The sequence below is a fragment of the Leopardus geoffroyi genome, chromosome A2 (genome assembly GCF_018350155.1).
Source record: "Leopardus geoffroyi isolate Oge1 chromosome A2, O.geoffroyi_Oge1_pat1.0, whole genome shotgun sequence".
Classification (NCBI taxonomy): domain Eukaryota; kingdom Metazoa; phylum Chordata; class Mammalia; order Carnivora; family Felidae; genus Leopardus; species Leopardus geoffroyi.
Genome location: NC_059331.1, coordinates 91,655,168 through 91,668,664, shown reverse-complemented (window position 1 = coordinate 91,668,664; position 13,497 = coordinate 91,655,168). Strand labels below are relative to the sequence as shown.

The 13,497-nt window shown below is 37.2% G+C and overlaps 1 protein-coding gene across 11 annotated transcripts in view; it reads left to right on the top strand.

The window, feature by feature from the left end:
* ABCB4 (ATP binding cassette subfamily B member 4) overlaps positions 1-13,497 on the top strand; it is a 74,358-nt gene that overhangs the window by 21,110 nt on the left and 39,751 nt on the right. For 10 of the 11 annotated variants that reach the window (XR_006716263.1, XM_045494684.1, XM_045494687.1 and 7 more), the window contains 6 exons: positions 329-500; positions 3,004-3,117; positions 4,208-4,318; positions 4,535-4,660; positions 7,827-8,030; positions 8,390-8,560. Coding sequence is in view for 10 of the 11 variants with exons in the window: in XM_045494684.1 (XP_045350640.1) it covers positions 329-500; positions 3,004-3,117; positions 4,208-4,318; positions 4,535-4,660; positions 7,827-8,030; positions 8,390-8,560 (898 nt within the window). In the remaining variant the exon portion in view is untranslated. Of the gene's footprint in view, positions 1-328; positions 501-3,003; positions 3,118-4,207; positions 4,319-4,534; positions 4,661-7,826; positions 8,031-8,389; positions 8,561-13,497 lie in introns of those variants that run through there. The other variant, XM_045494694.1, reaches the window with a different exon arrangement.

The following is a 13,497-nucleotide window of genomic DNA, read 5'->3' as shown; positions in this document are numbered from 1 at the left end:
TCTTCTTCCACCTTAACGTTGGCTTGTGATACTGGCCATGAAGGTGAAGGTGAAGCTCTACCATATCCCGGAGTGACGTTCAATACTGGAACAGCTACAGGAGACTGTAGGGACCAAGGGAGGTGAGTTACCACCAGTAAAGAGAAGGTTCAGATGGGTTCTAGTCCTGGCTGATCCTGAATTGGTTCACTTCCCAGGAAGCTGGGTCCCAGCAAGTTTCTTACTTTGATGGCTTTCTTCCTTAAACCTCTAACTGTATAGGAGATGAATATGGCTCTGATTGTGGATTGTTTTCTTGTTACAACGTTTGCCTCTCATTTTCTGGTAGGTATGAGAAACATCTACAAAATGCCAAAAAGATTGGAATTAAAAAGGCGATTTCAGCAAGCATTTCAATGGGCATTGCCTTCCTATTAATATATGCATCATATGCACTGGCCTTCTGGTATGGATCCACTCTAGTTATAGCAAAAGAATATACTATTGGAAATGCAATGACAGTAAGTAGTTTTCCTAATATTGATGAAGAAACCAAAATATTGTTTATCCATCTACCTTTTGTTTCCTTTCATACTCCTCCTTTTCGAAGTATGAGCCATGATTACAGGCTTTTTTCTTTTGGTGAATCTTTGCTCTGTCCTTTGGGCAGAGCTGGCCTTCTAGGATACACAAGGCACAATTATGAGTTGGGGCCAAAAAAGTGGCATGTATTTAGACCAATTGAAAAGCTATATAACGTATAAAAGGAAATAAAAATTGGATACATTTATGAATGAACAAATATGGATTGAAGGCATCCTCTTTGTGCCATTGAGTTTCATCATGTAAGAAAGTAAACGGGCGCCTGGGTGGCTCAGTCTGTTGAGCATCCGATTCTTGATTTTGGCTCAGGTCATGATCCTAGGATCGTGGGATTGAGCTTGGTGTCGGGCTCTGGGCTGGCAGCGTGGGGTCTGCTTGGGATTCTCTCTTGCCCTCTCTCTCTGCCCCTCATGTTCTCTCTCTCCCTGTCTCTCAAAATAAATAAAAATAAACATTTTTTAAAAAAAGAAAGTAAATATTATTATAGATAGGTCTTAGTATGAGATAATGCTAAATTTATAGAATGTAAAACATTGGCTATACAAAATATAAGGTGGAAAGTCATTTTGTTTCTCAGAATGAACATAGCTTTCTCTTATGATTCTAAAAATAACATACATTAGTTATACAAAGGATTAGAAAACAGAGTTTTCAAAATTATTAACTACTTACAGTTGCTTATAATCTATTAAACCATATATACTTAATGATAACTTTTGGGGGGCACCTGGGTGGCTCATCAGTTAAGCGTCCAACTTTGGCTCAAGTCATGATCTCACAGTTTGTGAGTTTGAGCCCTGCGTCGGGCTCTGTGCTGACAGCTCAGAGCCTGGAGCCTGCTTCAGATTCTGTCTCCCTCTCTCTGCCCCTCCCCTGCTCATGCTCTGTCTCTCTCTTTCAAAAATAAATAAGCATTAAAAAAATTTTTTTTTAATGATAACTTTTGGTATAGATTCTCCAGATCATTCTGTATGTATGTATTTTTCTTTCAAAACTGGGATTATGATGCATATCTTTCCATAACCTTTTTTATAACAAGCAGTATTTTTTATAAACCAACAATATTTTGTGACCATCTTTACATGTCATTGATCATCAAAACAACATGTAACCATTCAAATAGCAACCTTTTAAAAACTACACTTCCCTGTGTTTCTAAACAGAGGATACTGAACACAGTTTGGCTCTCTGGTGAAAAATGAGGGCCATTGTAAAAATTAATCATCTGAAAATGTTTTCTGGGGTGATATCTTCAGTTTCCAATGATATTGAGGGCTGTTTGCTCGATGAGCTTTCATAATTGAGGAGTCTATTCCTTCTCATTTTGGTCTCCTTTCTGGTGGTCAGCTCATAAGCTCTCCACCTTCTTCACTTCCTCATTTGCTAAATTTTGTGAAGGAGACAGAATCCTGACTCCTCTGTAACCTGGTTTCCTCATTTGTACTATGTGGATGGTGATATCTTCCCAGCAGGGCTGGCGAATGATAGTCATGATGTAGAGAACCCAGCAATACCCTCTTCGTAAAAGGCAGGAGCTCTGGTGCATGAGCTTTATAACATCTGTTTTGGTAGAGACTTCTTTGCTTCCTTACTGGTCCTTACTGGTACTGCAGATAGTGGATAGATATTTGAGGGATATTTGAATTCTGGGTATGTGAAGTGTTACTGTTACTGTCTTCAGAGAACCGTCAAGCTACGTGTAGATGTTTCATATGTTTCATCATGACTAGAGAGAAAGGAGTAATTTCTCTACATTTATGTTTTCCTAGTTATGTTAATTATATGGATTCCTGAAGCTGTATTCCTGGTGCTTCTATATTAATTTAAAGGGAAATGTGTTAGATTTTGTTTGCTATAGCATAGAATAATTGTGTAAAGGAATTAGTGCACACAGATGTGATTTAGTGGCTTATAATATGTGAACTGTTACTCTTTCATTAAAAATCTTATCAAAATACATGTGGAAAATGCTATTTAAAAAATAGGAAATTCCATGGGACCAAAATCCGTCATGTTTCATTTTGAACATTCTGTGTAATTTCATGTATAGGTATAGAAAGTCACAAAGAACTGAATAACAATACTGATGGGAAATGTTTCCCTCTAGTGGCATTAGCTTCAGAGTCAAAGAAGTAGGTTTGAGAAATCTTTTTGACTGTGTAACTTCAGGAGAACAACAGATAGTTCAGCAAGCTAGACAAAAAAAAAAAAAATATTTTTGATGTTGAAGAAGCCCATTGAGCGACGGAATACTATATCAACCTTATAAATTTTGCCCTTTTGCTAAATAAAAAAACAAAATGTTAAAAGGATAAACTAAACTCAATCCTTAGTGTAATATGTGTTTCAGTCATATCTGAGGTGACAATGGGCACCAGAATGGGGCTTGCTTCTAACTTTTCCTCATATTCTCCTGTTCAGGTCTTCTTTTCAATTCTGGTCGGAGCTTTCAGTGTTGGACAGGCCGCTCCGTGTATTGACGCTTTTGCCAATGCAAGAGGGGCAGCCTATGCTATCTTCAATATTATAGATAATGTGAGTCACTTATTCATTCCATGTCAAAACGTACTTTGAGGCTTGCATACTTAAATTTGGCTTTGGGTTATAAATCCTGTGAAAATTAATTATGTGAAAATAAGGAACCTTTTCTTCGTGAGAGAAGAAAAGTACCTCTTATTAACAATATTTCTAAAAGCTCATCCTAAAATAATAGAATAACACTGACCTCATTTGGGAAAAGTACATCTGCACTAATGTTTATTATTAGAGTTCAGAGTAAAGACGTTTGCTCTTCCAAGGTTTTCTCTTTTTCTCTTCCAAGGTGTAGCTAGACCAAGAATACTATGACTTTCATATGCAGGAAGAATGGGTGGAAAAATTAGCCGTGTATTTTGCTGTGGGTTGCCCCCTTCAAAGAAAAAAATCACTGCATGATTCATATGATTTTTAACCCACTATATCGAATGAGTTTTACCAGCTGCAGTGAAATAAAGAATACAATTTTCACGTATTAAAACATGTTGCTGCATTTCTGTGGATAAAATGCAAAGTCGCTAATGAAATTTGGCCCTTTAAGTCAGGCAGTTCCTTCTGTGTCATTGTCCTAAGTCATGAGAAAACTGTGTGGCTTCTGAATATACTTGCAGTTTACACTGCTCCTAAATAACTTGGCCCCAACCAACGTTTCAGTCTTCACAACCCAAATCCATGGCATGTGTTGTTTAGGAATAAGCTCATTTTCAGAACAAGCTAAAATACCTGGCTCTATCAATTATAATATGTCTTGTTATCACAGGTGTATAAGCATGCATCTCTGACCATTTCAAAAATTTATGAATATATGCCAAAAGCTTAAAGCAAGATATTATAAGAAATCGAATTAATATGTCCCTCTGTACTTTTCAGAAAATGTCTATTTTCTGAAAAGGAATATTTCCTTCCACACACACACAACACACACACACATGCACACATGCACACACAAAATCTACAACTAGCTTTCTGTCTCACATGAAGGAAACTGAGCCATTCCAGGTCCTGTTTTTGGAATTTGCTAAGCCATATTCCTTAAAAGTGCAATTGTTTGTCCTATGATGGAATAGTTATTGAATTTTGTTTTATTTAGAGTCCTAAAATTGACAGTTTTTCAGAGAGAGGACACAAACCAGACAGCATCAGAGGGAATTTGGAGTTCAATGATGTTCATTTTTCTTATCCAGCTCGAGCTAATGTCAAGGTACTGTAAGCAATATTTACAAGAATTCCTAACTCAGATGGCTTGTGTCATCATTATAAGGGACCTAAACTCCCTATTATTTTGATATTTATATCCTTTTTCCTTTGGGGTTTTATTCCCTTATTTGATACTTTTTTCAAATTTAACACTGAATCAAATTAGTCCCCTTTCAGGATTTTGTTGTAAATGATTCTTCTTCTCTCTTTTCCCTCACAGATCTTGAAGGGCCTCAACCTGAAGGTTCAGAGTGGGCAGACGGTGGCCCTGGTTGGAAACAGCGGCTGTGGGAAAAGCACGACAGTGCAGCTGATACAGAGGCTCTATGACCCTGATGAGGGTACGGTAAGTGGGAAGAACCAAGTTCTCCAAAGTGAAAGCTGGGTACCAATTAGCCCTTCAAAAGTGTTTTGTTTTGTTTTGTTTTTAGCAACAGTTGGCATGTGAATCAATTTTAGTAAAAAAGCTATAGACTTGCAATACATCTAGACAATGCATTCAAACATTTGGACTGGTTTAACAAAAATATGCAAGATGATAAAAAGCCAAAGAAGCTAGATGACCCTCTCTTCTGTTCTCACTGAGCACTTCCATAACCCACTAAGTCAACTGGAAAACAGTCATCCAGGCCACTGACACTGTTGTTTTCAAAGAATTTTGGGGTTTGGTCAAAAATATTTCATCCAGCATTTTTTGACAAGCTGATATCAATGTCACAAGAAGTAATGAAATTAGGACAGTAATTAAATTCATCAAAGATAGTTGAGTTTTCTTAAATGTTGGAATATCTCCAGGGGAAAGTGGGATTCTCTCTTAAAAAATGTCTTCTGGGACATGGGGGACATTAATAACCTAGGGTACCTTTTTTACCTGTTAAAAACTTTCTTATAATTGAAACTTCAGGGGCACCTGGGTGGCTCAGGCAGTTAAGTGTCTGACTCTTGATTTTGGCTCGGGTCATGATCTCTCGGTTTGTGAGTTCAGTCCCCACATTGGGCTCCCTGCTGACAGTGTGGAGCCTGCTTGGAATTCTCCCTCCCTCTCTCTCTGCCCCTACCCCACTCATGCTCTCTCATCCTTTCTCTCTATCTCTCTTTCAAAATAAATAAATAAACTTAATAAATAAATAAATAAATAAATAAATAAATAAAATTGAAACTTCAACAAAAGGTGCAAGACATAGTCTTCACCCACATTTACTAATGATATTTTGACCCATTTACTTTATTGTCTTCTCTCTCTGTCCACATGTGCCTATGTATATATAACAAACATACATGCACGTGCATGCCTGCACACACACACATACACACACACACACCCCACAGGCATATTTTTTTCTGAACTTTTGAGACTAAGTTAAGGACATCATGTCCCTTGCCCCTTAAATACTTCAGAACATATTTTCTAAGAAGAAGGACATTCTCTTACATAACCACAAAACAATTATCAAAATCAATAGATTTAATTTTAGTACAGCACTAGCCCACAGTACATATTCAAATTTCCTCAGTTGTACCATCCAGAGGACATTGAGTTTACCTGATACTGAAATATAATTCAACAATTATGAAAACAGAAGCTTACAAGTTACAAAGAAAAACAAAAAACATTAAAAGGCGCTGAGATAGAATAGAGATGGCAGAAATGAATACAGAGTTTTAGGGTTCATGAATTATTTATTTAATTAATAAAATACACATTTTGGAAAAATCTGATATTACTAAGGAGGAACATAATCCTTTCCTCATTTGCAAAAGCTAACTCTGAATTGGCTCAAGTGTAAATATTTTTCTTTATTTTTTAAAAACAACCTAGTAAATCATGATCTCGTGGTCTGTGAATTCGAGCCATGTGTCGGGCTCTGTGCTGACAGCTCAGAGCCTGGAGCCTGCTTTGGAATTTGTGTCTCCCTCTCTCTCTGCCCCTCCCCCGCTCATGCTCTGTCTCTCTCTCTCTGTCAAAAATAAAAACATTTAAAAAAATTTTTAAAACAACCTGGTAAAATACTAACCATTAAAAATACACATTTGAAAATATCTTATCTTTGAAATTATTATTGGAATAGGGGCATCTGGCTGGCTCAGCCTGAGGAGCATGAGACTTTTGATCTCGGTGTCATGAGTTCATGCCCCACGTTGGATGTAGACCCAAGTTAAAATTTTAAAAATTTTAAATAAAAAATAAAATAAAATAAAATAATTACTGGAGTAATATATAAACTTTAAATATACATGTCAACAGGAAAAAAACTTCAGAAATTTTATAACTCAGAGATATTCAGTGTTTACATCATGATTTAACAATTTTCTTACTACTCAAATAATAAATGTCCAGTGGTATAGTTTTCATTTAATTTTTCCTAAATTTCTCTTCAGTAAAAAATCAGTAAAGCTTCAATAAAAGAAAGCAATACATAGAACTATGATTTATATATGATAAAACTATTATATTTAATATTTGAGAAATTTGGATGTATGGTAAGATATGAACATGAAAATCTTTGAGAATAAATATAATTATGCATTTGTAAAAAGTTTCAAGATATGCTCATTTATAAATAAATATAAAACAAAGCAATTATAAGGTACCGGCTTGCACTTATTAATAAAAAAAAAGTAAAATGATAAAACTCAGAGGTAGTAAATTGTAAAAGAAAAAAAAAAGCAGATACAGTGCTGGCACTGTAAATTATTAAATTCTTTTTAGAGTGTTGCTTATGCAACCTTTACTCAGCAAATAATAAATACCCAACATATACCAGTCATTGCACAGGTAAGTAATTGTTATCAGAGAAAAAAAATAAATCATACTCTTTAGCCTGGTAAGTCTCTACTTCTCCAGTGATTCTTCAGTGTTCCTTAAAAGAAGCCAAATGTCCAGCAGGTGGGAAATGCAGTAAATTATGGTATATTACATATTGTAAAACATCATAATACCATCAAAATGATATGTACACTAAGTAAGTAAGTGGACATTTTAATCAAATTTAAATAGCGGTAAGCAAAAAATAATAGTATGCCCAAAATCTATAACCTATTATTGCTTATGGAGAATAATCCATCCATGAAAAAACTGTATGTGTAAGATAACAAATATACTTTTTTAAATGTGTATTTAGTTTTGAGAGAGAGAGAGAGACAGAGAGAGCATGAGCAGGGTAGGGGCAGAGAAGGAGGGAGACAGAATCCAAAGCAGGCTCCAGGCTCTGAGCTGTCAGCACAAAGCCCAACGCGGGGCTCGAACTCAGGAACCGCGAGATCATGACCTGAGCCAAAGTCAGACACTCAACCAACTGAGCTACCCAGGCACCCCAGTAAGTATACTTTTTATTTTTATTTTTGCACATTGCTGTTTGTTTCTAATTCTCATTTATAACCATTTTTAACCACCACAATAAGGTAAATAAGTTAAATGTTAGCTAAGACTTTTTGTAACAAATTAAAGAGTCTTGATGCTTTGGATGTCAGATGGATTTAAAATATTTAATGGAAATATTTCTGTCTTTCAGATTAACATAGATGGGCAGGATATTAGGACCTTTAATGTAAGGTATCTCAGGGAAATAATTGGAGTGGTGAGTCAGGAGCCAGTGCTATTTTCTACCACAATTGCTGAAAATATTCGTTATGGCCGTGGAAATGTCACCATGGATGAGATAAAGAAAGCTGTTAAAGAAGCCAACGCTTATGACTTTATCATGAAACTACCACAGGTAAAGACTTTGTTAATGCAGTTGCCCTTGAAATTAGAATTTGACTTCATGTGTCTGAGTTCTTTCTTCAAAGTTTAAGCTAATAATGTTTGAGATGCAAGGTTGTCCAACTTTGTTTAGGAAAATCCCTTAAATTATTCACTTGGGAGTATATGGACAGTCTGGTACATAAATCCTGTAAATTTTATACAGAGTATACGTAAGTAGTTTTTTAGAATTCAGTATTCATTGATTTTATTGTAATTTAGGACTCATTACAATAGTCGAAATGAAGCTCCGTGTTGCCTTAATGAATTTTAGACTCCATAGCTTTTTCTATTTAAAATACATCAGGAACTCCTCCATGTTTTCTGTTGTAGAAATTTGAAACCCTGGTTGGAGAGAGGGGGGCCCAACTGAGCGGTGGACAGAAACAGAGAATCGCCATCGCCCGGGCCCTGGTTCGCAACCCCAAGATCCTCCTGCTGGACGAGGCCACATCAGCCTTGGACACCGAAAGTGAAGCAGAGGTTCAGACGGCCCTGGATAAGGTCAGTCAATCCTGAACACCTGAAGGACCAGCAAACTGAAGCTTTATTGGAAGTTCTTGCCAGTGCTTTGTGAGTCTAGATTGAAAAACATAAACATAAAAGCAAGTGAAGCTCTCTCCTGGGGCTTTATTGATTTCCCTTTTCTGTCAAGTCACATTGCAGAGGGAGGTAGATGGCCCATTAACTGGTATGCTTTGACTGAAGTGCACAGAGCCCAAATCCAGGTCTATGCAGCGAGCCACGTAGCTTCGTTTACTTCCTGCACATAGGCTGTTGCTTTGATCAGAAAGTAGTTGTGTTAAAATGTGCAGAGAAAAATCTTGTTACCTAGATGCTGGTCCAGCTGAAAAACAGCTCAAAATACTTGCCTTGTTTTGTAGGCAGTAACATCATCTTTATTCAGGAAGGCAAAAGGAAGGCAAAAGGAAATAAAGTTCAATTTGTGTGTTTGTCTAAGCACATAAAGAAGCAATGCATTTTAAGGATGCTGAGCTCATGTGCCCAGCTCAGGTATTTCTAAATCTCTCACTACCGTTTTTAAAAGCAGAAACTTCACGGGAAGAACCTTATGTTGGGACACTCCTGTGATCAATGCTGATATCATCTGTACTAACAGCACAGTATAGTAACCAGAGTCAGAAGACACCTTATAAATGGGTTTCAAAAACATAAACATCACAAATATATTTGGCTTGAGAAAGTTTAATAATCAAATGTGCAAGTTACTGAACAGCTACTATCCAAACTACCTCTTGCAACTTTAGAGACAAGCTGTATGTATCTTATTTTCTCAGGAAAATTTCTACCTGAATCCTAAGTAAACACTGTGTGTGCTATAAACTGTGTTAATCAATGTTTCCCAGTTTATCAGATTAATCTTTTGGCTTATCTCATATAATTTAATCTAATGATGATTAATGAGATTATAATTGTTCCTCACAAATTCTTGCACTGAATTATATTGCTTTCATGTATGTTAAGTCTCAATATTGAGGAATCAAAATATATACATAGGAAACTAGTATTTGTTTGGTTAATCAGGCATGACTTAAAGCAGGAAATTATTTTTTTAATGCATATATTAAAACAAAAATTAACTTAAAATAGCATTTATCTGTTCGTGGGTTTGAGCCCCGCATCGGGCTCTGTGCTGACCGCTTGCTCAGAGCCTGGAGACTGCTTCAGATTCTGTGTCTCCTACTCTCTCTGCTCCTCCCCCATTCACGCTTTGTCTCACTCTGTTTCTCAAAAATAAATAAATGTAAAAAAAAAATTTTTTTAAAAACCCAAAAATTAACTTAAAATGGCATTTATCTGTTGACATGGACTTTTTCAGGAAAAGTCAGGTGGGATAAGAAAGGTATTTATGGGGCAAAAAGTCCCATTCAGCCCTAGAGCCCAGGTCCCAATACTTTCTAGGATATAAGTATTCAATATATTAGCACTTTCTGTGCTAAAAGAACACAATTATTGGGCATGTTATTTTTTTGTGATATGGATAATTTCAGAAAAATTGTAGTCTTGCAGGTTTTAATTCATAGTTGGACAAGTTACTTCATCAATTTTAGCAGTTTGTATTCTCTAGGCTTATGACCCACACTCCCCAGTTGATAAACTTTTAGGTTTTAAAAATAGCTGATAAATCACTCATAGTTTTTTTAAATCCTCAAGAAAAGCCATTAGCAACTTTGGGGGGGCGGCTGTTAAAAGCACAGGCTTTGGTGCTAGACAGGCTGAGGGTGGAGTCCTGGCTCTGTCCCTTTTCTAGCTGCATGACCTTGGGCAAATTAACTAACATCTCTAAGCCTGATCTACTGCAGACTTAATTAGGGAGGGGGGGAGAAATAATGTCATAGGATGGTTGAAAAGATTAAATGAGTACTACATGTAAAGCTATTAGCACATGTCTTGCACATGGGAAACACTTGGTTATGTTAGCTGATGCTATTATTACGGTGACTACCATTACCATGATTATTATTAACTGCTGAATTGGTGCCCTATTGCTGCATAACAAACCATCCCAAATTCATACCTAAAACAGTAGCTGTGGATTGGCTGGCTAGACCTGCTGTTTTCACCTGAGCATATGATTGCATTTACCTGAAAGGTTGACTTAGCTAAAACAGTCCAAGACGGTCTTACTCACATGGTGGCTGTCGGCTGGGCATCTCCTGTGACTTCTCATACTCATACTAATACTCACGCAGTAGGCTAGCCTGACTACCTTACATGGCGTTTTCAGGACACTGTACCCAGAGGCAGAAACCAGAAGACATCTAGAGGCTTAGCCTTCTGGACTTACACAGTGTCATTGGCATCATATTCTGTTGGTCACAGCAATTCACAAGGCAGCCCCAGACTGAAGGAGGAAATAGATTCCACTTCTTAATGGGTGAGCTGTAAAGAATCTTTAACTATATTAAATCTTCCACAGCACACCCTGTCTCACAATTATTTATATTTCTCCCATGTGCAAAATAAATTCACCTCTTCCCAATACCTTCAAAATTTTCATGCAGATATGAGCTCAGGTTCAAAGTCTAGTATCTGAAGACCTGTACGTGGTCCAGATATGGATGAGTTCTTCATGTAAACCTCATCTTGATCCAGAGATCTGTGACTGAAAGAGACAAGTTTCTTCCACAGATACACCCAACATGTACTGTTGATTCAGGGATAGGATAATGGTAATCGCTCTTGTTCAAAAATTAGAACAGGAAGCACATAGCAGTTACTGGTCCATACAATTCTGAATGCAGTCAGGTGCATGTAGCCAAATACCCCGCTGCTCCAGGGAAAAGAAGCGGTCCTTGATTAAGGCCCAGTTCTATCCCCAGTAGTGGAACATTCTGAGCTCTTAGATCCTCCCTCTGAGAAGTCTTTCCTTTTCAATAAGAAATGGCCTGTGTCTGCCTCTGACCAGCTTTCTCAGTATGCTTTCTGCATATAGAAATTTGGGACCTACAGGCCTCTTCATATTTTGAATTTTCTCAGTCTCTTTCAGTCCAAGCTGATGAATTCTCTTAAAAACTTAGTGTACTTGGAATTTGGCTATGGTTCACTCCAGCCTCCAAGGCCACATCTATAATTTTTTTTTTTTTTTCAAAAATAAACTTCCCTCTACTTTGGGCTGTGTGTGAAGCTGCCATGAGAAAACCCTTACTTAAGAGTCTTAGAAACCCTTTTATGTAGATGCAGGTGTGTACTATACTGTACCTTAAATCTTTCAGAGATTTTAACAAAAAATCTTACACACTGATTTGATCTTTGGCTTCATTTCCCTAGATGGTTAACGATACACTTTCCAACCAAGCAGGTACTGGGTCTTCTATGTTTCCTCTAAATTCACCTTGCAAACCAAATAGCTCTTTCTTTCGCTCACCTTTCTCTTTCCATACCTTATAAAATACAGCTATTGGAATCCAGTTGGCACTTTCAACATTCTATTTAGAGATCTCTGGAAACTAGATGTACAAGTTCAATAGATAAAATAACTTTCTTCCAAGTGACTGCCGGAAACATTCTTAAGCAATTATTGCAACGTTGCATAATGCAGGTAACCCTCTTTCCAGGCTCCAATACCAATTCCCTTACTTTTTTCCTAGTCTTTACTAACAGCATTTCTTTTTTTTTTTTTTAATGTTTTTTTTAATTTATTTTTGAGAGAGAGAGAAAGAGAGAGCATGCATGCACACACGCATGAGTGGGGGAGGAACAGAGAGAAAGGGAGACACAGAATCTGAAGCAGACTCCAGGCTCTGAGTGGTCAGCACAGAGCCTGATGAGGGGCTCGAACCAAGCTGCGAGATCATGACCTGAGCCAAAGCGGACATTTAATCAACTGAGCCACCCAGGCGCCCTGTTACTAACAGTATTTCTGCATCAGTTGTTTTAAGCCAAAACTTAGTGAGGTGGCTGGTGTGGTTCCTCTTTTGGTTTGCTTAGTCTCCCTCAGGCAGCTACTTCCAACTCAGAGTCAGCTGGGCTGGAACATTCAAGATAGCCTCACCCTTGTGCCTGGCAGTTAGTTGGTGATGGCTGTTGGCTGAGGCAGTTCAGTTCTTCCCATGAGGCTTCTTGTCTTCCAGTAGATTAGACAGATTTCCTTTTATTATGTTTTCAAGGTAGCAAACACACAACTGTAAAGCCTTTTGAAGTCCAGATTCTGGAAATTGCACAAGTATCAATTCCTTCATATTCATTTGGTCAAAACAAGTCACAAGACCTGCCTGGAGTTGAGGAGATGGAGAAACAGACTTCCCCTCTGGATGGGAATGCCTGCAAAGTGTTTGTGGCCATGTTTAATGTACATAGTTGCCATGAATAGTTTATAATCTATGTAATCGACTCCATATTTTGCAAAATTACTAAGCTAATATATTTTGCAGACAATAAATTGTATCTTTAAAAGGGAAATCTTTTATCACTGCACTCCCCTCAATGTTACAAGTCAGTCAGTTGGGCCAGTCATTCTAAGGTATAAACTACATTTTAACAATGAAAAATTGAATTTTGCAGCTCATTATCTTTCCTCTGAGGAGCGTAAGGATATAGCACTATTTCATCTATTGTTATTCTTTCCTGATTACCTATCCTGTAAGAATATTTTCCTCTTGTGGATCGTTTCTACATTTATCAGTACCTCATGTGTGGCACCACCTTACTGTAGTTATTTATTTAGTTATTTATTTATATGCCTTCTGTTTCCTGGAAAGAATAAATTCTCTAAGAAGCAGAATTACGGAATGGTTCATATTTATATCTTTTTTTTAAAGTACACTCTATCCCAGGCTTGAACTCAGGACCCTGAGATCAAGAATCACATGCTCTACCAACTGAGCCAGCCGGGCACACCTATGTTTATATCTTTTTAACAATCACTGCCTTGCACATAGTAGGCCCTAAATAAATATTTACTGAATTGATTACTGTGA